Source organism: Dromaius novaehollandiae, chromosome 10 (genome assembly GCF_036370855.1).
Source record: "Dromaius novaehollandiae isolate bDroNov1 chromosome 10, bDroNov1.hap1, whole genome shotgun sequence".
NCBI classification, from domain to species: domain Eukaryota; kingdom Metazoa; phylum Chordata; class Aves; order Casuariiformes; family Dromaiidae; genus Dromaius; species Dromaius novaehollandiae.
Window position 1 is genome coordinate 15,807,744 of NC_088107.1, and position 26,748 is coordinate 15,834,491.

General features: G+C 41.8%; 1 protein-coding gene across 1 annotated transcript in view; it reads right to left on the minus strand.

Annotated features, from left to right (window-relative positions):
* PRTG (protogenin) overlaps nt 1–26,748 on the minus strand; it is an 89,560-nt gene that overhangs the window by 27,608 nt on the left and 35,204 nt on the right. The window contains exons 3-11 of the mRNA XM_064517401.1: nt 26,106–26,250; nt 24,958–25,091; nt 24,534–24,671; nt 23,214–23,372; nt 22,396–22,555; nt 21,814–22,061; nt 17,768–17,932; nt 16,369–16,674; nt 14,981–15,169 (exon numbers count right to left, since the gene is read on the minus strand). Coding sequence (XP_064373471.1) covers nt 14,981–15,169; nt 16,369–16,674; nt 17,768–17,932; nt 21,814–22,061; nt 22,396–22,555; nt 23,214–23,372; nt 24,534–24,671; nt 24,958–25,091; nt 26,106–26,250 — 1,644 coding nt within the window. The remainder of the gene's footprint in view (nt 1–14,980; nt 15,170–16,368; nt 16,675–17,767; nt 17,933–21,813; nt 22,062–22,395; nt 22,556–23,213; nt 23,373–24,533; nt 24,672–24,957; nt 25,092–26,105; nt 26,251–26,748) is intronic.

Consider the following 26,748-nt stretch of genomic DNA (forward strand, 5'->3'; position numbering starts at 1 on the left):
TTAATGGAATTATGTAGAGAGGCCATCTCTGCAGAGCAAGGGCCGGGGGAGGAGGGGCCCAGCCAGCCCCGGAGCCTTAATTGCCCCCAGTCCCTACCACAGATACGTCCTCCACGACGTCGCGCCGTGCTCCAAGCCGGGAGTGCCGCCCTGCAACAGGTACCCGCACACGGAGCTATCCGTGCGCGAGCGGCGACGGCTCTGTGCACAGCCAGCGAACTCAGGCGGTCAGCTAACAAAGTGGATGCTGTGTCAAGCACTCCCCAAAACTAGAGCAGTATAAAGTTCCTTTTACGCAAGGTGGAAGAGACTGAGAAGATCATCTCCCCAGTGAAGACCAACCTGCCTGTGTTACAGATAGGAAAGAAATTTAGATAATTTCTCTGACCTTCGTACGGAGAGGTATGCTTCCTCGAAACGCATTTAAACGCAACACAATAAGCACTCTACAAAGTTTGGCTTAACATCTGTTTAGGTACCAAGCACTAACATAGATGCACACCGACTGCCTGACATCCAGCATCACCTTACAAATGACACATTTTTATACACTGACAAAGGCAATCTATTCACAGCACCCAAACTTCCCCCTGAAGCTATGAAATAAATTTTCTTTCAGAACTAACATTTTCTGCCGGTCTGTCATGGACTCCCCCTGCCATTTTGACCCTTTTGTGCAACAAAATGAAAACACTATCTATCATTACTTGCAGCACAGTGACTTTCTAGGAGGTGCACAGTTTCATTGCAAAAACATCTGTGGTTTGGTGACTCATCTCAGGTCTCAAGCCCTGGGAGTTGTGCTGCTGCAAGCATGACTACAAGATGCAAAAGCTTCAGGTAGATCAACTGAAAACCAGCCTGGCTCTCTCCTCCTTGAGACGGCAGAGAGGAACTGTACTAAAATGCTTCCAAACTGCCAGATGCAGAACAAGTCAGTCACGACAGGAGAACTAGCAGTTATTTAAACACAAAATACGTGTAAGCAGAAACCACCACTATATTTTTATTAAGCCAAATATTAGTTACATAGTCCATACGCAGCTGCATATATAATTAGGGCCCAAACTTCAGCGGGAGTTCTGTTTTTGCAGGTGTCACGGGCCCCGGGTGCTCCTGCTCACACAGCACTCCCTTGTATCCGTCTCACGCCAGTCTGCGGCGACGCACCCACGAGACGGACACCTCACCCACGCTCTGCGTACGGGGGCTGGCCACCACGCACCACTGGGGCAGCGCCAAACATGTATACAGACATTTTGCAGGTATAAATAAAGCTACTGTTTCATGAAACTCAAAATTTGGCACTCATTTGCTGGATACGGTGTGGAGGGGGAGGTTAATCCAGAAGGCAGACAAGTTTTACAGTGAATTTGCTAGACTGATGCATTTGTCATAGACTAACAGCCTGACACACATTTACCGCCTTTAGTATGGCAGCTCTCATACTTCATTTGCTCAAGTTAAATCCAGATGCATTAAAAATGGCTTAAAAGAAAAGGCTGGCATCAAGTTGCCTTTGCACACTACTTGTAATGCAAAATTCTCATCGAAACTTTGGCATATAATGCAAAACATTTTCCAATTACCCAAGTTAATAAACCAAGAAGCAAAGCAGCCACCTAATATCACCTGTTAAGGGCTCAACTCACGTGTCTCTGCTCAGCAGGTAATTTCACCTTAGCCGTGGCGGCATGAGGACGCCGGCCTCAATTTCCGCAACCGTGAAATTCATCCCAGCATCTGTCTCCATACCTGAGCATGGCTGTTGCGTTCCCTTACCGTCCTCTTAGCTGCCTCATTTTCTACAGACTCCTCTGACTGGTTGCATGTCTTTGACATTTAACAAGGGTATTCATTTTAATTACATTTAGATTATGCTGAACAACCTCCCCAGTGGTTTGGCACAGCAGGGTTATTTTTAGCTTTTACATTTTCATACAGCAACGTCCTGGACTTCTAAAATATGCCCTGAAGGAAATTTCCATTTGTAATCATCAGAAAAGTACCCAGGACTCTACATAATGTCCTTGGTGCTAATATGTACTAGCGTTATATTCAATGGCACACTGGCATGTGCTATTCATAGGAGTTTTGTGGTGGAATTTGCAGAAAAGTTAATTAAAAAAATATAGTAAGTGACAACTTGTCACCAGGCAAGGAAGCCGGATATACTACATACTCTCATTGCTTCCTGAGCACGTTCAGTAAGCATGTGTTTGGTACACATATTCATCTGGAAGACCAGGAGAGTTTGCTCCTTATCCGTAAGAACTGCACTAACTTCCCATCCCCACACTGATCCCCCCTAAAGCCACACTGCGATGACATCCTGTTCCCAGTCTTGCCAAGGCTGAGCTCTGCTCCTCTCAGCTTATTCACCAGCAGGGTTACTGAATCTCTATTAGCAGCAGCAGCTGGGCAACTTAATGCTGTTGTTGCTTTTGGTTAAATAGATGATGTTAGTGGTTTATTTGAAGACTTTAATTAGGACCAAAACTCTGGAACAGTCTTCTCGAAAGCGCCACAGGCTGACCTCGCAGCTGGTATAAAGGGGTCGGCCTGCTCGCGCGCACTCTGGATTTGGTCCTAATATTCTCAAGAGCTCAAGTCCTCGACTCAACAGCAGGATTTCATTCCCTGAACTACGTTCCGAGTGCCGACACCTCCTACTAAATGTTGTTTACTGTCTGTACAGAAAAGCATCAACACAAGAGGAGCTTGAATGACTGTAGCTACCCGAAACTTCTGAAAATCTTTTTGTTCTGGCTGACAACCCAGTACTACTATTTCTTTAATCTCTGTGGTGTTATAATGACAAATATATATTTTCCCCCATTTGGAAATGGATTACAATATGTTTTAATGTAAATACTACTTACTGCAGGTAAATACCACTGTACTTCAAAGGATGCTCAAAGTATAGCACAGAAAAGCGGTAACATGGAAAAGGAAATTCCAACTTTACAGTATCTGGAATGTTTAAAGTGTTTTCCATAATTACATACACTGGAATTTGGCCTAGCTGAAATTTTCCCTTCAAAATGTTTTTCTTTCATTTTTTTTTAAACAAATTGCTCTTTTAATGGGAAGCAATGTTGTCAAAATGTTTGATCGCAGACCAGCTGGAGTTTAAATCTTTCATCATACCTGCTGTATTTTTTTAATGAGTTAATTTTGTGAAGAACAAGTGTTGAATACATGTCAAACATTGTATTAACAAGCTGAAAGTTAGAGACGATAGATTGGGAGGCTAATCCTAATCAGAGTTCTTTTTGTTATCTCTCCTAATGCAGTCTAGGTTTAAATCCAAGCTACGTTAGTATCTTGATTGAAAAAGGGAGGGGAGAAAAATATCTTGATGTAATTCCTCTGCATATGAAGTTTATACAACACTTAGAAAATGGAAAGCAGTCTGACTGATTGATTACTTAAGTAAAATAAACATACAGCTACTTAACTCTTAGCTAGCTATCCGCCTTTGTGCAATTAAAAGGGTTTCCCATCATTAATTCAGTTTTACGCACGCTAAATGGAGCCTGCGGTTCGATGAGCGCTCGGAGGCAGCGTCGCCGCCGCGGCTGACGGAGGCCAGCCTGCCGCCCTCCCCGCTGGCCCCGCGCGGCCCCCGAGCCCCGGCTGCACCCGGGCCGAGGCCGGCTTAGTGGTTTTTCACCCCGGTGAAACCCTCCCCCACGCTGCCCCCGCAGAAGGGCCGTGGCTGGTGGAGGCGCCTGGCGGCTGCACGGCCCAGAGACGCTTCCCTCAAGGGGGAGCCGCCAGCTAACGGACCCAGCACGGCGCTGGGGGCCTCCGGACCTCCGCTCTGCCCCCCATTTTAGGGGTCTGGTGCCCGCCGGGTTTAAGCATCGGCGCCCAGGCGACTCGGTGAATGTGGCCCTCGTGCTGCCGGGGCACGGCGCGGGCCGCCGGCGGAAATGGCGGCAGCAAGGGAAGGCACAACCGGGCACTCCTGCCCCGGTCCTCGGACCGCGGGGAAGCGAAGAGGACCCAAAGGCGGGCGAGGGCCTCAAGGGAGGCAGGGAGAAGGCCAAAAGACATCGGTGGAGAGGAGAGGCGAGGCTGGCCCAACTGAGCCGTTATCACGCCAGTAGAAACTAATACAAAGAAACGATACTGTAAGAGGCACGTTGTAGATGGAGAAGAAACGCTAAGCTAGACCGAAAGAGGAAGGATGAGGAGCAGAGAGGTCCCGACAGCTGCTATGCACACGCGCGAGTGCAGACCCGTGACAGGGAGCCGGGCGGCGGGGTGCGAGCACAGCCGTCCCCGCCGTCACACACGCAGCGGCGGGAGCGATGGCAGATGGACGCGCGGCCGCAGCACGCGCTTGCCCGCCCGCCTCCCTCTCGGCCGGCCGTGTCCCAGCGTCTCCTCCTGCCCGGCTGCCTCAAGGAGAGCCCCGGGCTCGGGCACCCAGGCACACTTCCAGCGTGCATTCGGGTGCAATACTCCGTGTCCGATCCTTGGTCTGTGCCAACCCCACATTCGTCATCCGGACAGCCGCAGGGCACATAACTGGGGCGTGCAAGGGGCAGAAACCTGAGTCGTTCACTGGCCAATAACCCGGGATCAAGAATATATTTCCCTGTCCTAACTTCTAAAAACATATGTGCATTAACTCTAAGTATCTTTGTTTTGTAACACTAACCAGTTTGAGGCAGGACATAATATTCTACCACGAGAATGGCAAAAATACTGTAGAGGGTGGTATAAATGCTGAAATACCACTTTTTGTACAAAACTTATTACTAAACTTTGTTTTCCAGATGCAAAAAAATCAAAGGTTGGGAAGAGAGGTTTCATGGCAAGAATTTCTTCTTACAACAAAAGAGTGATTTTCCCCACTTCCCACACACCCTCCCTGCATTTGCCACAAAAATGCAACTCCAGGCAGCCTGAAAAAACACCGGCTTTTGCACAATTGCATCTTTTACCAAAAAATAAAACAGTTTCAGGTAACAATAATGCCCTCGCGACAAATATGCTCTAAACCAGGTATTACTCAAGGCAGGAAAGCTACCAGGAAGCATATCACCTCAACTTTAGAAGTGCATTTACTTACTTCTAACGCAGAATTTGCAAAACGGCCCTGCTATTAACTTTCCCATGTAACTTTATCACGTGGTCACATGACCCAAAAGAGTAACAAAAACTCAGGCGAAATTAATCACTTCAGTTAACGTTTTGATCACAACATCTGGATTTTTGTTAAACAAATGAAGAAAATAAAAAAAACACAGGAAAAAAATTAAGAAATGTAACTAGCCCTGTACAGCAAATGTTTTCTTCTGTCCACTCTGAAGTCTCTTTCATGTGCTAATGGTGGCATTTTTTTAAACTCTTCCCCTTTGACTTACTCAGACCTTTAAGGACCTCACACATCTAATGGTTCCTCACATTCACCAAGAACAATCAAGAGAGGTCTGGGGGTTGACATGCAGTATGATTAATGGACAATGTTGATTTAATTTCCTATAACAGGACTTTTCTCTAAGCCTTCTCCAAGGAGCAGTTTCTTTGCAATCCAGGACTTAAGTATTTTACTAATGAAGTCCAATAAATAGCAAATTAAATAATGCTGCCTTCCAGAGACATAGCCTCCCCTTTTAGAAAAAAGGCTCCTGCCATTTCAACTGCTTGGTTTTTTTTCTTTAAAAGGGGAGTAGGAGTTAAGTTAAAGGTGTACCGTAAGAAATTAAAATTTATTGGTCATTTTTACAAAATATCTACTAAAATACTCATTGTAATGCTTAGAAACATATCCAAAAACAACTTTGAGGTTAATTTAAAAAATAAAGAAAATTGTAAATGTTTTTAAATGACGATCAGTATGTGCTTTCCATGAAGCGAATTTAACTCTCAGCTCCAGCAAATGCACAGTGAAACGCTATTTGCATACTCCCTATGTGTCTGAACTGTTACTCAATCAACACGACACAATTTCCCAACCACATTCCTACACAGGTTTAGTTTTAAACGGGGCACTTTGGGCCCCAAGAACGCAAAGAGCATTTCCTGCAAGATTCTAATCGCTTTTCCACCGCTGAAAGTTTTACTTTTAAATACTTTAAGATGACACAGTTTGCTTTTCTAGAGGCTGGCAAATTATCTTGACACAAGCAAATAGCCTCTCCCTCCAACACCCTCAGTTCCAGGTCTCAGAGCAGTTGCTATGCAATTAGCCCCTTGTCCCTACAGAAACAACTGGGTCCGACCTCAGCTGTGGGGACAGTTGACAAAGAGGCAGAAAGTCTACCCCAAAACAGGCAACAGCCCTTCATGCTGCTGGAACAGCCCCATGGAAGATAACCGCTACCGTTCCCTTAGCAAAGCCTGTAACTTTACATTTTTATCCTTAAAATTGTGACAAGGCATCGTCCCAGGAAATAGTGAAGCTTCCTTCCTCCGGACCACTCATGCTCCCTCTTTGGAGAGCCAGGCTCAACTGGTCTCAACACTCGGTTTTGTTTTTTGAAGTACAGTACCTTCAATCTTCATTCTGTGCTCGGGTATCTTTCCTCGCCTTGTCCTTCCCCCTTAAAGGGCAGCTAGCCCGGGAAGTTAAAATGAACTACCGCAAAAGTCCAGGCATGTTTAAAGGACGGTGCTGGGACTATTTTTTTCCCAGATCAATGGATTCGAACTGCACAAGCTCAGACAGAATATTCAGGAAGGCTTTTTATAAAAGAAAAAATTAGGCAATTCTTCCAATAGACAATCTGCCTCTTCTGGAAAGATCTTTACCGTCTATCTAAGGGAGCAGACATGCAGCTTTCTGACCGAAGATTAGTGCTGCACATGTAAACAGTTTAATAATTTTCCATCAGGTTTAAAGCCATTTCACAACTCTGCATTTAATCCAAAGAAACCTACAGCTTACTCTTATGGAAACAGCTTGTCACATTTGGTCACATGTCACACTTTAATCAATATCAAAACAGATATGTTGTTCATGTAGATGTTACAGATTTCAGTATTTCAATGCCTATTAAAGTTGATTACTGGCTAAATCAGTAATTTGTAGAGAGGCTTGATGGTATAATTTAAAATTGACAAATACATTAAACTTCAACTAAAGCTTTCCATTACAAATGAACTACGCGAAAATGAAACAAAAACATGGGCAGATGTGTTTGTTTAAAAACACAAAAAACTGATAAATCTGAAACTTCTTGAACAGAAGCAAACAAATAGTGTCAGAAAGAGTATGTGATGTCCAAAGTAAACAATGTTTTTTTCTAACACCATTAACAAAAGTTAAGGTAAAAATGTGTAATTTGGAGCCAAATCCATGACAGTGCTCAGTGTAACAGACAACATAATTACAGAACTACACAGGAAGGAAGGCACTAGGCTTTTACAGATGTGGCACTTGAACTGCATAGTAAGTATGCAGCATTAGCAGCTGATAGTTAACTGCCCTCTCTTGAGCAAATCTGCTCAAAACAAGCTGATATTTATCTAAGATTCCCACTCTGACACGTACGAGAGAGCTTAAATAAAGCCAAGGCAGAGACAGTGGTTATAATGGATGCCACGCCAACACGCTCCAACAAAGGGACACGGAGCTAAACACAAGCTTCAGTTTTGCTCAGTAAGAATTCAATTTACAACCTGAATGAATCAATTTTTCATCTGAAGAGAGCAGTTTAATATTTTTCTTCTATAAGGGAGGCACAAATGGGTGGGTCTGCAAATCAGCCTGTCTGGTCACCTTGCGACAGTGCATTTGCACCGTGCAACCTCCCGACATTCTCCCCTCGCTCGTCCTGGTGCCCACTGAGCTGCGGGTGTGCCAAGAGCTGCCCACCCAAACACGCCACGCAAGGCAGAGGTCCGATTCCTTCCCTGCCTCCACCACCCGGCCTAAGCTTTGCATATCCAAGAACAGTGAATCTGAATCTAAAAGGAGATACCCACTACAGAAAAATCACCATCACTGAAATGCATCCGAAAAAAGACATAACGCACCAGTTAGCAAATTCCAACCACAAAACTCAAACAGAAAATCCGGTCTCTTTTTACACTTACAACCTGTAGAATGTAATATATCTCCTTATATAAAGGGGTAAAAGCTTATTAAAGCAGCATTTGCTCTGATATTTTGCAGGTAAGAAAAAAAACAAAACAAACCCACAGTGTAACAAACCTCCCCCTCCCCTTGTCAGTCCCCCTTAATCTCTAGGGTCCTTTTTTCTTTTAAACCCTGGAGGGAAAAAAAATCTGAAAAAAAAAAAAAAGAGAGAGAGATAGGCAGATAGGCCATGTCTGCCTTTGGAGACAGGCTCGCTGGAAGTGGTGACAGGTTGCCTTTCACGATTACGCAGCAAGGAATGCGCGTCCCCGTGTTACTGCCGTGCCATGGAAGTGTACTACCGTATCGGGGCTTGCCTGACAGCTTGGGCTTGTTAAACACGCGTATACATACACTGCTGCTTCTGCTAAAGAGTAAGAACCCACCGTTAGCTGAGGGAAAAGGCTGCTTTTCAACATGCCCAATCTACTTCGAGGCTTTTGGTTTTATTGCTATGCAATAGGATCAATTCCTCCGCCCCCACTCCGCAAATCCCTCATTTCAGCTGATAAGCAGTAGTAGCGTGCCTGTTGTACACAATCAGGAGAACTGACAGATAAGAGGTTTAGTTTAAGGATGTAATCAGCATGAGTAAACACTACACTGACCCAGCTGTAAACAGTGGTAATAAATGGTAATATTTGCCCTGGTCACCTACTGAGCTATTAGACACACTTTTCACTATGTAACAACACAAATATAATGCCTTCCCAAGGCCTACAGTATATACAGCATACAATACTGTCACATGGTCTTATAAACAGCAGTGCTAAGGCTTTTTTGTTCATCTTTATTAAGAACTCATCATTTCCCAACTACTGGTTTTTTTTTTTTAGCACAGCCGTAGTTTATTTAAATCAACAGTTTCACTGACTGTGTCTGACTCAACACAAAATATCTCAAGCAAAGATAAAGGAGCTCCGTAATTACTGGATCCTATTTTACTGAATGGCTTTTGGGAACATTAACTGTGTTGAGTGTGGAGGGAGAAGGTCTGTTTCGGTTGTTTTGTTTTGGCTTTTTTTTTTTTTTAATTCCTTGGAAATATATGGGACACAATTTTTGGAAGGCAAAAGGATACGGAAGTGATGCTCCTGGATTTCAGTACTGTGCATATTAAAAACGCTTTCTTTATGATTATATTTTCAGCTGATAGGGAAGCTGGTTTGCTAACCTGACATGTTATCTCAAGAAGCTGTACAAATGTTTGGTTCATTGAAACTGTACAGGAATCCCAAGCTGAAATTTCATAGTAACTTATAATGATACAGCAGTATCAATCTCCATACACACAGTTTGGGATATCCCAGACGTGAGACTACACTGACATCCATGAAACCTGGGATCCAGCTGAAATTATAGCCCTAATTATCAGAAATAACTACATTAACATACTCATAATCATGGAATAAAAAATAAGGAAAAACCCCTTATAGTATGCCTTCTAAATATTACAATATTTGGAGTTCTTAAAGAGAAAGACGTATCAAAGCTAAGTTTCAAACATTCTTTGAAAGTTTGCAGCACACACACTTGCAATATGGTGAAAAGCAAACCACTACGCTATATCTGACCATAGTATCGATTAAAAAAAAAAATTCATAAACACTTTTACTGAGTTCCTTCAAAAGACACTTGGGTGATACGCATCAGGCAGCTTCACCCCTGAGAAACTCTTTGTGTTGTCTCGTCTCACACACTTCTACTCCATTGCCTACAGACCGCAGAAGCACCTCGCTGTCTTTGCTGCCCTAGAATAACGCCTCGCTATAACCGTACTGATAAAGAGGTATCAACAGATCCGGGGAAATCGAAGAGCCGGAGGCCAAGTCTCGGGGGGAACGCCAACTGTAGGAGGTAGCTGGCTATTTCTTTGGCAAGCTCCCTTTTCAGAGGCGGGTGCCACAGTCCCAGGATATGACGTTGTGTCATTCAAACTCCTCACGAAACCCCTTGGAAGTTTCTTCGGTTTTGGCCTGAGAGGAGGAAAAGGCATTTTTTCCTTTCCCTCGTTCTTCCCACTCCTTAACAAAAGAGGTGGGACAGCAAAGAGTTCCCAGACGAGGACGTTTTTCTCATTCAGACAAAACTTTTTGAGAACATGCAGTGAACTGCATAAAGATTATTAAAAATGAACCTGACAGAACCTGAGTATTTCCCCAAAAGAATGGGGGGGGGGGGGGGAAGGGGAACCACCTCCACTTGAAAGTAGTATGACAAAACTCCTTCAGCCAGACCTCTGGTTTGTGGTAATGCAGAAGCAGAGCAGGAGAAGCAGCGAGGGGCAGGGATGCCTCTCGGGCTCGACGGCGGCGCCGGCAGCAGCGGGTACGGCAGCTTCCCAGGGAGGCTCGCGGCCTCACGGGAATCGCCAGCCACGCTCCGAGGGGAGCAGGCGGGCTCCCTGTCCCAGCCCCCAGCCCCGGCAGGCCGTGCCCAGCTGCAGCCCGCGGGGAGCCCGGTGGTGCGAGCCGCTGCCCCGCGCGGCCGCGCAGTCGGCAGGACAGGAATTTCCGGCGGCTCTCCCGGGGGTCCCGCGTCACGGAAAGGTTAAGGTATGCGGTCTCGGATGCCCAAAGCGCTTTCACCAGAGCTAACAGACCAGTTCTTCCATCCCCTAGGGGTCTGGCTGAAAACGGTTAGGTAGGATGCTATCGTCCTGCATGCAAAAGGGCACAAAAAGGGCACCTAAGCTGTGCACAACTCTGCCACAACCCATTTGCCCCGGGCTTTTGTGTGCGTTTAGTAAGAGCGTACATCAGCCTCGCCACCGAAGCCCGGCGCTCGGAGATCCTCGCTGCAGCTGCCACGGCCCCGGCGGCAGAGCTCCCAGGCGGCAGCAGCGGACGCAGCAGCCAGCAGCGCGACTGCCTCCTCGGCACGAGCCTGCTCTGCCTTTCCCCGCCACCAACAGCACCGAGCTCACTGCTTCCATTTGCAAAACTATTGCTGTTACTAGCATGCTTTTTGGTAAAGGCACCCAACCTGGAACTATACACATGAGAACTAAAACACAACCCAAGAGAGGGAGAGTGCCTATCGCAGGCAGCTTGAAGAGCAGTGTCCTTGCATTGCTCCGCATCGTAACAGATCATCTTTTCCTGAGTTTGTAATCAAGAAGCCAAATTTCATTTTTCTCCTCCAGATACAGGTTGCAGGATGGGATTTCCACCAGCATTTCCACCTCGCTATAAAGAAGTTCCTGACTCCAATAAACCAGAGAAGGTTAAAATGGGCTCTCCTGAGCCACTACTCTTCTTCTATAGCTTCTAGCCCTCCTCTGGGCCATATAGGTGCAAACCCAGCTAGCTGAGACAGGCATACAGTACAGATGCATATGCATATGTCTAAAATGCTTTTTGAAAACTACTTCAAAGGCATAAAATGGCAAAAATGAGCTTCTCTGACATTTCCTTTTTTTTTTAACTTTCAAGCTTTGCCAATCCCTCTGATGCTGCAGGCAGGGAAGGTTCCCAAACAAACCCTTCCACCACGCAAACTCGCTTTGACTTCTCAACACACGTCCTGAATCGCTACAGCAGCAGAAGCTGTACCAGTCAGTCCGTGAAGGCTCACAGTACGGGAGTATGTCAGTGAGAGTCAGAACTTTCTAGAGCAAGAGGAAGCAAAGGCGGAATTAAAAATAGAGGCAAAAATGCATGGTATGCACCCAAGGGTCTGCTCCCGTGGCAAATCCAAGCGACAACGTTGATGGAATTTTACACTGGACTAGGAAGTGGCCTGCTGTTGAAAAATAAATGCCAAGACCTTTAACACAAACAAACGTCTATGTGAAACTGGGGTATTTATTTTGAGAATGGCAGCCCTAAATCTGATCAGAGCATTTAACTCTATTTACATGGTGACTATCACGCTAAATAATCCAGTGAAAAATACACAGAAGTAACTGGGTAGACCTACAGTGGAGTGAGAGAGGCCAGGTCTGAAAAATACAAGCAGGAACCAATAGGAGATTAAAACACACAGCATAATATTCAAATTGCTGTATTTAATGTCCATTCATGGTAACCTCTTTTACACTAGCCCTGTTGTTTCTGCTTTGTCTATCAGCCTTGTCCTTCCATCAAAAGTCCTGCAGCCATTTGCAAGTCATTTGCTGTTCAACAGTGGTTTCAGGAGAGTTTGGAAGCCAGGTAACTTCAGTGGCAACAGATAACACATGAAAAACTACTCCATTTTTGCTAATGGGAATCACCTAATACCATCAGTGTATTCTTCCATATTAGGAATAATCTTTTGTGCTTTTTTGACTGTAATATCCAACATGTATGAAACTGAAAATCCTTAATAAACCTTTCTCCTTTAGATCTCACACTTCCAGTATTCTACTAATGCCTGTAGCTCATAATGAAGATACTAAAGGTCTTTTAAGCTACTGATTTATTGACAGCCTCTTTAAAATAATGTCCTCAGGAGAGGCAAATGCATGACAAAACATTAGTGCTCAAAGCCTCTGCCTAGTTCACTAAGTCTTTTTTTTTTCTTTAACCATAGTCAGAAAATCTAGAGATGGCTTGCCTTGTTTTGTCTCAACTTCTGCCATGTACAGCCAGTTCCTATTAAGTAATATTTTAATTAGAAACATGCAAGTCAAACAGCCTTGTCCAGAATGATTTAAGTTACTCATGAGAAATCAAAAGAAAAGCAAATTGGTCCCTAATTACTAATGTGTGGATCTTGCTACATTCTCTGCAGCTGTATGTTACATGTAATTTTATCTGCTCTATTCTCCACATGTGCACCTGCTATGGGCAGAGAAAGGCTGGCCAGGTACTGTTTTCAAGGAAATAATAGAGCACGGACAAGCACTTCAGACAGCTTCTCAATGGGCAAATAAAGTAGTCAAGCAGGTAGTATCACTATCAGAAGTCTGTGTGAACTTCCCAGGCTTCAACATGTGTAGTCATCTTAGCAGCGGAAAGTCAGGACATCATAAAATTTCCTGTGCCAAATAAGATCCTTCTGAAGGTTTAGTAATGAATGTCTTTTTCCTTACATGTTATTAAGCAAGAAAAAACAAGATACTCGTAAAGAAACTTATATAGGAAAATTCCCCATATTTGATAACCACAATCAAAAAACTAATCAATACATAAAAACAACCCCCCCCCCTCCAAAAAACAACCCCCAGATGATTTCTAATGAAGTTACTTGAAAAAAATGCTCTTCGGTGGATCTATCCTATGGCATCATAAATTACACACCTGTGAGAAAAATATAAAGGATGGCGATGAGATTATATGAGACATATCCTGTTTTGGACTCAGAATTATGATGAGGAATACTCAAAACACCACATGCAACATGACTGCATGGATAATAGCATATGAGCTTTTCCATACTCACACTTCTTAAAATTTGGATGACAATATGACCACATGAAAGTGTTAATTCCCCAGACTTGCTCTGCTTTTGTATTCTCCTCTGCCTACACACTTAACCAGTAAGAAAAACAGTAAAACACATGGATAAAATACATATTTTGACATAATTCTGTGAAACAAGATTTTGATCTGGGGAGGGATTTATGTACTGAGAAAACCCACATGTTGGGGGTCACACAGTTAAGAAGTTTGCATGTGTCTGGAATTGTTGTTTTGTAACTGCATAATGAGAAAACAGAAAAATATATATATACATGTATGTCCTAGGATAGAGACACCACCTCCTTCCAGCCCACTGCTCTTTTGTCTCACAGCTCTGTTAAAACAGTCAGCTGCTGCCAGATGCTCTGGCTAGGAATGGTCACAGATGGTCAGTTGTCCAGTTAACAGAGCTGAATGCTACCCTCAAATCTCCCTTAAAATAGTATCTGAACTATATGCAGCAGATGAGAATATCTGAGCATGGTCAAGAGGCCATTTGACCCAGTTAAGACTGCAGGTCAGTTTTGATAATTTAGTCAAGATTAGATCTCCACACTACCCCCAAGTAAACTATCTTGACACATTTCAAACACTCAGTGTCAAGTCCTATATTATTTTTGCTGATTCCATTACAGATCACATACTTCTATAAAAAAAAAAAAATCTCAGTTACATATGCAAACAGAAACACCTTCCACCTAGGGGTGATACCAACATATCTGAACTGCCATGGATTGCAAGAGCCTCAGGAGGAATCAGAGTCCAATGATCAATAGAAAGACCCCAGTGGGATTCAGCAAGCTCTGTGCCCTAATCTTCGTGCTCAGTCCTGCAAATATTTACCAGTAATCCTTAAAATATTAACGGGATAATAACATGCACAGGGGCTACTAGCTGCTACACCATGCATCTTACCATCCCATTAATATTTTAAGGTATTTGTAATTGATTTTTACCTTGGTATCCCAGTAATATTTTAAGGAATTTGTAGTAATGTATCCTATGGCCATATAGTGGTGAGCAAGCTGACAGTGCTCGAAGTGTGCTGTAGCTGTGACAAAAGGCATAGCTAGAAATAACAGAGAAAACCCTTTGGTATTTTGCAACCTTTTTTCACTGTTATTAGACCAGGCACAAATACAAAAAAGTTGAAAACATTGAGCATTAAATTGAGTATTAAAAAAGAGAAAGACTTGGGTCCTTTACTAGCAGTATTTACTACCTACTAGTTCTAGGTCTTGTGATAGGTCATCGGGTGTCCTTCTTCCAATTTATATAAAATTTGCAAGATCTGGTCATCTAAGTGTTGTGCAACATCTCTAAGGCTAGGATTATCCCATCAACAACATAGCTCACACTTGCATAGTTTACTGATGGTAAAATAGCCAAACCTAACATTTTTGCCTTACAGGTCTCAAGAAAGATTTAAGTTTCTTAAGATATCCTTTGACTTTATTTTCTTCCAGAACAGTTAAAAAGTATTTTATATACTCACCTAAACCACTGACAGTATATTCAAGATCACTGGCATCCAACAGAATTGGTCCATTCTCCTGTTGACCTTCTTCCTTGTAATATAACTTGTACCCTTGAATAGCTGCAGTGTCCTCGGAGTCCTGCTGCCACTGTACTGTTATGGTTGTACAGTTCATCGGCTCCAAACGCAGCTCAGGAGACTTTGGTGCTGTTTTAGAGGAATACACATAATATTTTTATATTCTGGAAACAAATAACTTCCATGTTCCATCTGGATTTCCATCACTCCAAAGTTCACTCAGAGGTTTGATTCCAGCTCATCTGTGTACTTCCATTATTATTTCTTTATGATATAGGCTGGCCTTACTTTTATAACTAATCTAAAAGCTTAATATAGGATAAGTCAGAAAAGAACCACTCTGGAATTCAGCATCCTTTTCTTTTCTTCTTCTTCTTTTTTTTTTTGAACAGAGAGAACAATTTATAAGGAAAATGAAAGCAATGCAAAAGATGATTATCAAATTATCTCCTGCTTTAAAATAAGCCAGAGCAAATATGATTAGTAATAACATCCCACTTCCCTAAGTGCTAATAATTCACTACACAAGTCACAGCTCAATGAAATCCAAACTAGATGGATATGGACTAAAGCTAAGAAGCAAAGCTACAAACTCAAATCTATATCTTTAAGGCATTCTCCCGAAGTTGAATGCTCTCCTGCATAACATTACTAAATAATAATAATAATGTAAGCCAAATCAATTATAACAACTTAAAAGCAGACTTTAAATATAAAGTCAAAAAATATGTGCATTTTGCTTGTAATACACACATATATGCATCAGCTCAGCTCCTTTAAGTAAATGCTCACACAGCCAACATGTTTAATGTCCTAATTTACAGAAATGGGTTTTACATTGAACAACAATGCATTTTTTAGCTAAAATATGCAGAACATAAGAAAAGACTGCACTATCATTGGAAATGAGGATAAAACCTTACAAACAAGATTTGAGCAGCTTATGAACAAAAATTAAAGCTTCCTACTACTGTGTCAAATATGAGAACATTAACACGGGGAAATAACCAAAGATAACACAAAATAATACACCCGCTTTTGCTTCTACTGTTACATATAAGATCTTGCACAAGACAGATTAGGTCCTCTTCAATTTGTGATCCTGAAACTGTGTATTAACTGCATTTAATTTATTATAGCAACCACAAGTTTGTGCAGATTATATACAGAATGATGGTTAGAACACTATTTTCTAGATCGCCAAAGTGAGTATGTGTAACAGGAAAATTTATTTCAAATTCTTGCACTATTTGTCAGAAAAAATTGTAGCCTGCAGATAAAGCCTGCAATCGACCCCATCGCCAGGCGGACAGTAACATAAGAATTACCTTTCACACTTGTAGCTTTGGGAGTCCGGTGGGAAGTCCACAGAGACGCTTCTCCCCAGCCAATCCTTGTTGCGGCAGTGATACGAACCAAGTAGACACTGTCAGGCCTCAGGCCTTCGAGGAGATACTCATCTGAAGTCCCGGGAAGCTCCAAGACTTGGATTTTGCTCTCAGTGCTGAGACGGAAAGACAGACGGTACAAGACCACTTGGCCTCGCCTATATTTTGCTGGGATTGGCAGCCAAGAAATGAGAATATCTGTAGGACTCCGGCTTGTCAAGCTAATTTCAGGAGCTCTCAAGGGAACTAAAAAGAAAAAGGACAGTTTTTCAGCTTAGGGGAAAGAGGGATGTAAAATTTTCATCTGATACCTTAACCTATGCTGAGGTACCAGTAACATATGAGTATTGCCCAAGAAGTTTGTAGACTCTTGTTTATCTGAGGGATAATGTAATGCAGCTTGTAATTCTTGCCTTCTGCATACAATACAGATTTAGCAAACTCCGTCTTGTAAGACCCTCAACACCATCCTCCAACTGCTGCCAGCAGTAATTGATGGAACCAGCACCTTACTGTTCCGACTGACTGTCAAAGTTACGATGCCATAGCTTAAATTGGGAGGCTGGACAACAACCTGTGGTGTTGAAGAGTCACCGCATTTTTCCTTATGCCAACCGTATTACAAGGGTAGTAACTCCTGGCAAAGAGACAGGTGGACAACTGGAACTGGTAACGTTTCACCCTGCCAAAGCTCAGCCCTGACACAACTTGTTAATCAGTTCTAACATACTGTACCGAACAGTTTGTTGTTGGCACTATGTTCCGGTTAGCCAAATCGCTGCGCAGAAATAGGTTAATACAATCTTTCTGAAATTCTGGTTTCAGTAATATGTACAAACAGACCAAAAAATAAAATACCTTAACTTTTTGGTATGTCAAGTTGCTGTGCCAAATTTTCCTTCAGAAGCTGAAGAAAATGTAGTGGGGGTGCAGTTTAACTCACATTTCAGATGTCCGAGAACACCACATACATCTATGCACAAGCAATGAAGCTTTCTGCTAGCAGAGTTAAAAAGGTTTTAATTTGTCTACTATTAAAAATTCATTGAGCAAAATCCTAGACTATGAGCAAATTTTTAAAGATATAGAGTAGTTAAATGATTTAATGAGATATTCTTTCAATGTGAAAGAGACACTATATAACACACAACGTTGTCCTGCCAGAATGTTGCTTTATTCCCATGCCTTTCACCAGCTGGCTCAGCTTCCCATCGTGTGTAGCCGGAAGTCTCACCCATGTCAGTGGAATTTGGGATCCTCAAAAGCTGTTAGCACTGGATTGCACATCTCAGTGCAAATAAAAATGCTCATTTTAGTCCATGGTATTTGTTCGTCTTACCATCTTCGAGGGTGTGCTGAGTCACATGATCTGACATCTGACTGGCTCCCAGAGGCATATAAGCTACGATATAAAAGGTATAGTTGCTGGCGGGCTCCAAGTCATCAATAATGTAATGGGTTGTATCATTTCCAATGACCACTTGGTACTCTTCATTGTTTAAACCTGGCATTAAACAAGGGTTAAACAAAAAAAAAAATTGCTGACAATCTTTAAACATCAGAGTATCCTGCCTTTGAGATCCTATAACGTTATTTCATGTTCTTCCCCAACCTACCTCTCACTACTTTTTCAGCCCTACAAAGTAGAAGCTCTTTTATGCACAGGAGTAACTGTGTCTTGCTGTGGTGTAGATTATGGTGTTTCGGGATTTTCCTGAATAAGGGATGATGAATGCAATTCTAAAACCCTTTTTAGAATCAGTCACAACAAACTGTGCCCAATGTACAGTAACACAACAGACAAGCTCTAATAGCCTTATCATTCATAGCAAACCTTTAAATCTATTTGTTTAGAGTCAGGGCTTTTTTTCAAAACCTATTTACAGAGCCCTCCTATAGCAGACTGGGAGGAATGCGAGGGCTCCACTCTGTCAAAAACAAAAAACAAACAAAACAAACAGAAAGAAGTTGTTCAGCAAAAGGATCTCATTTTAGCCCTGCAAATTCTATTGCGTTTGATTGACGTGGTTTTTTCTTTAATTCAGAGAGGGGGCAATAGGAACAGCCCAGAATGAGCTTCAAAAATGTTTTGCTCCTTAATGAGTTGTTAAAAAAAAAAAAAATCTCAGCAATTCACATTAAGATATGCATAGCAATGTATGCAGCAGTCCTTGTCTTTGTTGGCCTTTATCCCTATAGAGGAAGGCTATAAAGTGGAATAAGTGTGGTGAAAGCTGCTGTGTTAACGAACAATTCACACCAAATGCATGTCAACTTAATCAAAACTCTGTAAGAGCCAGCTCCTCCTCTTCACGACTGAATTTATAAACAAAACGAAAGGCAAATTCCACCATTAAGTTTTCCCACATTTATGAATTAACTTGATAGCATTTTAATTAGACAAGATTACGAGCATCTCACAACAGACTAGTTAATGGCTTGTTAATTAGGAATTGCAAGGCACGATTTCTGACCTGCTAAACAAGATCCTTGAGCTCAAATTAAAAGGCCTTGTTCTCTCGTTGAAAGGATTGCTAGGCCTCATGCAGAGGCCCTAATGAAACAGCCATAATAGAGAACAAGGCTGCCCTTCCACCACAATCAGCGTCCCCTTTGTGCCTCCCCTAAATCACTAACAAGGAATTAACACACTCCAACATGCACGCTCATCAGACCCTTATTCTTCTTGCTACCATGACCCTGATTCAAATGTAAAATATTCTGCTTAAAGAAAAAAAAGCAAAAAACAAAAAACCACCTGTTAGTTTCTTCAACCAACTTTATTAAAACACTAACTTTTTTATAGGGATGAGGGCCTGAACCTGTTTTTACAGTGAAGCCATCTGAATACTTGAGTTGTGAAATTAAATGATAAATGATGGTATCTTTTGTATTCAAAGCACCTACCACATGCGAGCTTCAGAGAAAAATCTCTGGAACTGTGTATGATGAATGCTTTATCCAAATTTCCTTTCTGTTTAAAGATTATGGCATCAGAGGCATCAGTATAACTCAGGAGATTTAGCAAGCACTGGTTTAGTTTTTCTTTTACAATAAAATGTTGCTTACTCATTTATATTGACAAATGAGGTTTCTAAATAAAATGTGAGTAATACATCAATATAAAAATATAAAGAAAAAGGTTACATGTACTACAAACTTTAAGCAAGTCAAATATAGTTCAGTCAGATACATCTGAAATCCTTTGTGACACCAAGATATAAATTAATATTCATTAGGGACTGAAACAAATTGTGAGGGTAGACAGGGGAAAGGTAGGCTGAAGGGAATAGTGACAGCAATACATTCACGCAGACTGTTTACATGAATACATAGTTATCCAGAATTCTTACAGAGTAAGGAAGGTGCTGACGATGTCAGCAGTCTGTGCTAGCACCAGGCGATGGTGCAAATGTCATCTTATTACGGAAAAACTTTTGAATCAATATTTAATTTGCATTTCCTTAAACATAGCTGGTTCTGCATTTAACATTTCAGAACTGACTCGTATGATACTGCTGAACAAAGGCATGCTTTCTAGCTTTTCCACAATGCCTCTGACATGTGGCTAACACCCTCAAAAATGTTCACAGCCTACCACTTAGAAAACAATTATTTTTGCAGATGCAGTCCACTAGTCTTTGAACCCTGACATTTTTTCAGTAATACAAAACACGACAAAAGTGTTTTTATGTCCTGATGCAGATCTGCTGGTGCTACCCAATCATGTTATCAAAGTAAAAATGCACAAAAATGCTACATTTTGATTTCCAGCACTGGAATTACTCCACATAACACTAGCCCTCCCCACTCCTCCAGTGTGGAATTCTTTACTGATGTGAAAGGATGCACAACTGCCTTACATAAAATAAAAGTAAATATTGCAAGACAGTCTGGAAAGATGAAAAATGGGTATTTGAGACAACAAGCTCAAATAACTCAGGGTTTGGGTTGTTCCAAGAGAAGCTACAATCTCACTGCACAAGATAAAACCTTTGATAAACAAGGAAGTGAAGCAGGGGCTGAGTAATAATTTTGCAGAATACAAATTTTCAGAAGATATCGCCTTTTCCCCACTGTGCAGGAGTATTTCCTTCCCTCAGGACAGTCACCCGGTTTCCTTTGAAGTTACCCCGGCTCTGCTCACTACGCTGGCACCAGACATACAATTACCCAGATAGCTTATCTAGTGTGACTTTATTCATATTAGCTTTGAGTGGGGGCTGTGAGCACAATACCTCAGTGACTGGAAGTGTAGGGGGTAATTTCCCGCACCTCTTGTCCTCATTATCTGTTAAAACTCTTTCCTTCCTTCCCTCAAACAAAATTCTCTTGTGTCCTGAAAAATCCCACTTGCAAAAGCAAAGGCAGCTATTCCTGCATCAGCATTAGAGTAATTAAGCTGTCCTTCCTGTCCTCTGCTTAGCAGATGGCAGGCTGGTATTTCACGCTGAGAGCTGAGCATCTGCAGCCCTGTCCTTGAATAAACTAGTTACTGAATAGAGATGGAAAAAAGCAATCACTTCTCCCAGAAAACAGAGCTGTGGCTCAGAGATGTGTCTCCTCTCTTTAAACCATGCACCTAACAAATTTCAAAGTCATTTCACAGTCACTTCTTTCGCTTATGAAATATGCCAGCTTTCTATCACCTTAAAGATTTCCTTAATTTAAAGATATGACATAATACTAAATGTGATTTAAAATTTTTAATTACTCATTTTTATCCTAGTTAACTATTTCCTTTTATACAGAAAAGTACATAACATTTCAGAGACTAGGACAAAGTGTTCATGGCTATTTCAGCATATTTAAAAATCTGAGTACATTCTTTGATTATATAAGTGAAAGGGGCAAAAGCAGCGAAAAATTTTCTCATTTAGCTAACAGTCTAAGAGACAAAGGTTAAGCCAATGAGGTATCAATTGCTCTACCTTCAAATATATGAAAAGTCACAAGAATTCAGGGATCTAGGCAAAAAAGCTGAATCCAGTGAAAAGTTCAACTCTGAACTGTCAGGACTCTGCACTTCCCGGCCAAGCACACACGTGGAAGAGAGAGCAGACGCTCCTGCTGAGGACAGAGAGGGAAATCCGGGCAGGAATACAGAGGTCCCAGGTTTTAGAGCGCATTCCCCACTCCAAAATCTGCTCACCGGAGAGATCAGACAAGGGTGCGGTGGAGGAACACTCAGCTCCACAGAGGAGATGATTTGGCAAAAGCATATTTCCTCAAGCGAGTTTACTGGACACCGCATGGCTTTTTATGTAGGTGTGGCCTGATGCAGCCCTGGCCGCTCAAATTTGCCAGGCTTTGCAATGTCATACAAGTTCTTATCACATATAAGAAAAAAATACACAGACACACTTTAAATCAAGCACTGCTTACCTTCTGCTTTCATGTAGTGTACGGAGTACGCAATCACTTTGTCTGAATTATACAGGGGCCTCTCCCATGCTAGCAGGATCGCTGAACTTGACATCGTTTCAGCATGGACGTTATAGGGTGCACTGGGTCTGTCTTCTGACATAACTACGGTAAGCCTGGCCCTGGACAGAATAGACCCCTGGCTATTCTCAGCCATGCACTGATAGATGGCATCATCTTCAGGAATGATCTGGTTAATCACCAATTTACTGAATCCAAAAGGAAGAAAGAGGGGAGGAAAAAAAAAAAGGTCAAGTCTTGCAAAAACTCAGCCCAACGTAACACAACCACAATTATGTTTTTGTCTCTGCTTCGTAAGTTTATTCTAGATGACGCACACTCTACTTATGTTTCTTTTCAGTTAGAAACGGATGTGCGGTTGTGAAATTTAGCAACCTGAAGTGTTCTTCAGAGCCTGCCATGTCAGCATGCATGTTTGTGCCTGCAAAGCCAGGCAGATGAAAACAAACCTATAAATCTATTTCTCCCTTGCAAAAAGCACAACCTCATAGCACAGCTCTCATACAGTGATAATAACCTTACCTGTTGTACATTTTTATTCTACCATTGGAGTGTATTCTCCTTCCATTTTTCAGCCATGAAATTTTGGGGGCAGGAATTCCTTCCGCCTGACAGGCAAAACGAGCAGTACCAGCTCGAGGCCTTGTTAAACTTTCCGGCCATTCGACAAACGAAGGGGGAGCTACAGGTAAGGAACAAGCAAAAAATCAAGCCCACACAAATATAAGGACAGTCAGACGACTAAATAAAGAATTTTCCACACACAAGCCTCTCTGCTCAGGCCACCTGAAGAACACAGGGATATATCCATGCAAAAAGCACATATGCTTCATGTAGACAGAGTGGCTTTTAAAAATACGTATTATCTGCCCAGAAAGTAACATTTCTACACATTTTTGTTCATGCAGTTATGAAGACATACAAATAATCATAAATTCCAGCCTCCGACACACTGCTCACAAAGCATGTGTGTATATTACATATCTATATATTCTATCATAGGATCCCTTTGCTTGTTGAAAAATCTGTCCTCCCAGAGCAAACATTGCACCCAGCTATCTCTGAGTGCAAACAAACCGCTAGTTCATAACTCCCAAATGTTGAGTATTTGACACTTATCACCTAAGTCAACAGACAGAAGGCAGCCACATTTCTGTGATCCATTTCATCTCCTCGACCTCCCTACAGCCCTTGGTGCATTACGCTTGACACTTTAATAAATAAATAAATAAACAAACTAACCAAATAAAAAAGAAATTAAAATATCGACCTAGCGCAGAACACAGCTGGAGAGAGAAGCAGGGTGTGTGAGCACCCTGTGGGACTCAAAGCAAGCTCACCCAGCACAGAGAGAGTTGCCATCGCGACCGTGAAGTTTCGTGTGCCTGGAATAGTGGCTCGACAGATGTACACTCCTGCATGCTGCACTTTCACGTCCGAGATCATGAGGTTCCCATTTCCGAGGACACGGGTATTGAAGACATCGATGGATTTATGGTCTATTTGAAAAAGTGGGAGAAGTGTGGTTACGAGGTTGCTAGATGTATCTAAATAGCCTATCTAAATATGGTTGCCTATATGGCAACGGCATGGATTAGGGTTTAAAAGTCAAAAGATACAAAGGGAAATCACAGACGAATTTTCAGAGGTTTACATTTTGCATTTGCTTTGCCTTCACTGTACTTATCTGGCCATTCCCATGGGTAGGCCCTATCACTTCATAAGTAGTTTATATCTGAAATTCACCATGACAGCTAAAAACTAGGGCCATTTTCCCAGCAAGCCTCCCACGGCTGCCTTCAGCTAAGACTCAGTTCATCACTACCAATGTCCACATCATCCTTACAAACAAGGATAATTCATCTCCTTCTGGGATAAAATGAATGCATTTGATTACTATACACTTTCTTTAAATCTCACAGCAAATTCTCTATGGAAGGGTCCTTAGGCTGACTGTTATGCTACTTTTTTCCTACTTCTTTGTCTAGAAGAGTCATTGAATCAACCGGGAAACACACATGTATTTTTCCTACTTTCAGAATAAAATGTAGGAAGACATTTGATGGTTTGCTTCTACAGGTACAGCCCTGACTTTCACATCTAGGTATACATCAGGAGAATAAAAATTGAGGTAATTTTCACAGAATAATGTGATGTGCTGATCAATGCTATTATTCTTACTGCATGTCCTCTCTTTGCTCTTCTACTCAGACTGCTAGGGGTCTGACTATGGCTATCAGAAGACCAAATGGCCCATTAATACAGGGTCCAAATCCTATTTACATGCTGCTAAGAAGAACAGAGGGAGAAACGTTTACAGGATCGTTTTGTAGGATGCAACCACTCCAACCTGCCTTAATTCACCATGGATTCTACCTCGAGTCACTGTCCCACCCAGCATCGTGCGGACATCGTGCTGGGCGCAGCACAGGACTGACAGCAGGACGCATGCGAGTCCAAAGCACCAGAAACCTCAGGGCTTCTGAACATCAGCATGGCAGGATGCTACCAAACGGGTTTCACTTATCCTGTGCTAACCTACTAATCGCGACCTACTGCATGGAGCCTCAGAACAGTAACCTAATTGCTGAAATCCTTTCTTTCCAGTTTTACTTCCTTTCCACAGGCTGAAGGCTGCATGCTACAATTTTAAGACCTACCTAACCGGCTCCATGAGATGATCGGCTTTGGATTCCCTGTGGCAACACACTCCAGTATGATAGTTTGATGAAGAGACGCTGTAATGTTTTGAGGACCAGCTATTATAGCTGGCTTGTGAAAAGGCTTCAAGTCGGATGCTTTGAAAAAATCAAAAATTAAACAAAAAACATTAATTAAACTTGAAATAAAATGTGACAATTTTTTAAAGGATGCTTAAAATTAAATTTACAAAAAAACCTTATTTCTTTAATTCTGATAACTTATACTGAGTAATTTTTTAACAGCAAGATACAAGGAAGCAAAATTATTATTTCCAAAGTGAATGTGTCACAGAACAGTTAGAGCTTTTCACTGCATGTAAACATTTTTATTGTATTATAAAGAAGACTATAATGCCATGGAAATAGCTCATATGCTGGGTACCTGGAATAACACTTAGAGCTGCCTCAGTACTTTTACGTCTATTGGCTATCGTTGTAGCAACACATCGATAATTCCCAGCATCTCTCTGTTCAACGCCATAGATTTGAAGAACTCCTGTCGGTAGAGCAGTTACCCTGCCACGGAAACAGAAAAGAAACGTAGATAAATGTTCAACCAGTGAACACAATCATGGAAGGGAATACTTGATTTACAAACAGCCACTGCTACACTGATCTTGAACAGCAGGCTGGAGTCTCTCAAAAGCATTCTCTGCACATGACTCACCTCCCTGCATTTCCCCCCTCCATGAAGGCACAAGAATTTACTTCTAACCAGCAGATCTTTTTTTATCCTCAGAAGCAACCATCCCAACCTTCTTTAGCCAGCTAATTCAGTCACATTACTCAGGCTGGCTCATTTTTCGGCAGTGATTTCTGATATACTGGCAAAATTGGTATATGATTCTACCCCCAAAAAATGTATGGTTTCAATTTTATGCTTTTCTTTTTACCTTCTGTTGCACGCTAGGTATCTTGGACATATTCAACAAAAGTTGCATGTGGAGAAGGAAAGGAGTAGATTCAGTTAATACAGTCTGGACAGGGAGAGAACCTAGCAGGGAGCAGGCTGCACACTTCCAAGTTAATTGATTCAAGAGAGAAGTCCCTCTAGCGAATGTCCCTAGTATTAAGAGTTTCAGCTCCATTTTCTGTACATTTAATTCTTTATCAGACCTCTAAAGAAAAATATGTTCAGCATCAATTGTACTACATTGTCCCTGTGAAAACATACCACTAGTTCAAACTGTCTCCACAGGCAAAATCCACCTATTCTGTATCTCACAGCACTCCCACCTCCCTGAGAAAGATCTGCATGTAAAATTGTCCCTTTACAATCCACAGGTCAACATACTCATTGCATATACAACTGTGGCTGATTCTGGTCTGCACTCACAACACCTATTTAAAATTCAATAAAATTCATTAACGACAACTATTATTAGTTATTTGGAGCATAAATAGTTGACAAACTATACATGTACAACCATTTTTAAGTAATGGCACTGCAAGTATTGAGATCATCTTCTCATAGCAGGCTCAAAGTTATCACAGAAAATAGATGGCACTAAAATGTGCAGATCTACATACCTGTCTGTGACTAAAGGTAAAGCTGTTCGATTCACTTCCCACGTGATGATAGCAGGAGGGTTTGCTGTTATTTTACAGGCAAATCGAGCTACCCCACCTTCTTGCACCTCAGTTGAAAGTGGCTGGACTTCAAATGCAGAAATGGCTAAAAAAGGAGAGAATGGAGAATTCAAAGGACTAATGTGAAGAAAAATTTCCTGGCTAAATCAAACTCCAGATCATAGACCAACTTGTAAAATTACCCAGAAATATCCCACATAGTTCTCTTTTCTGCATTTAAAGAAAGAAATATTGGTCTAATGACCTTGTAGACTTTGTCTAGAGCATAATTCCACTGGTTGAAGTAAAGGTGCATTTAGAATAATTTTGCTTTAGTTAATTTGGTTTAAAATGTTTCAAGCAAAATTAAAATGACTTGCTCAAATAGAATTAAGCATACAGATTGACTGTCAGGTAGCTAGAAAGCATACCAATTATTAATCACTGCAATTCATGTCAATACATCTGGTTTGGGGCTGGGTCTTGATAAATTTGACTGAAATGGAAAATTTGCAAAACAACATTTGGTTCCTGACAGTCATATTTTAGTCTTTTAATAATGCTCAGTTCAGCAAAAGCATTTGCAGAGTTGTACAATTTTATC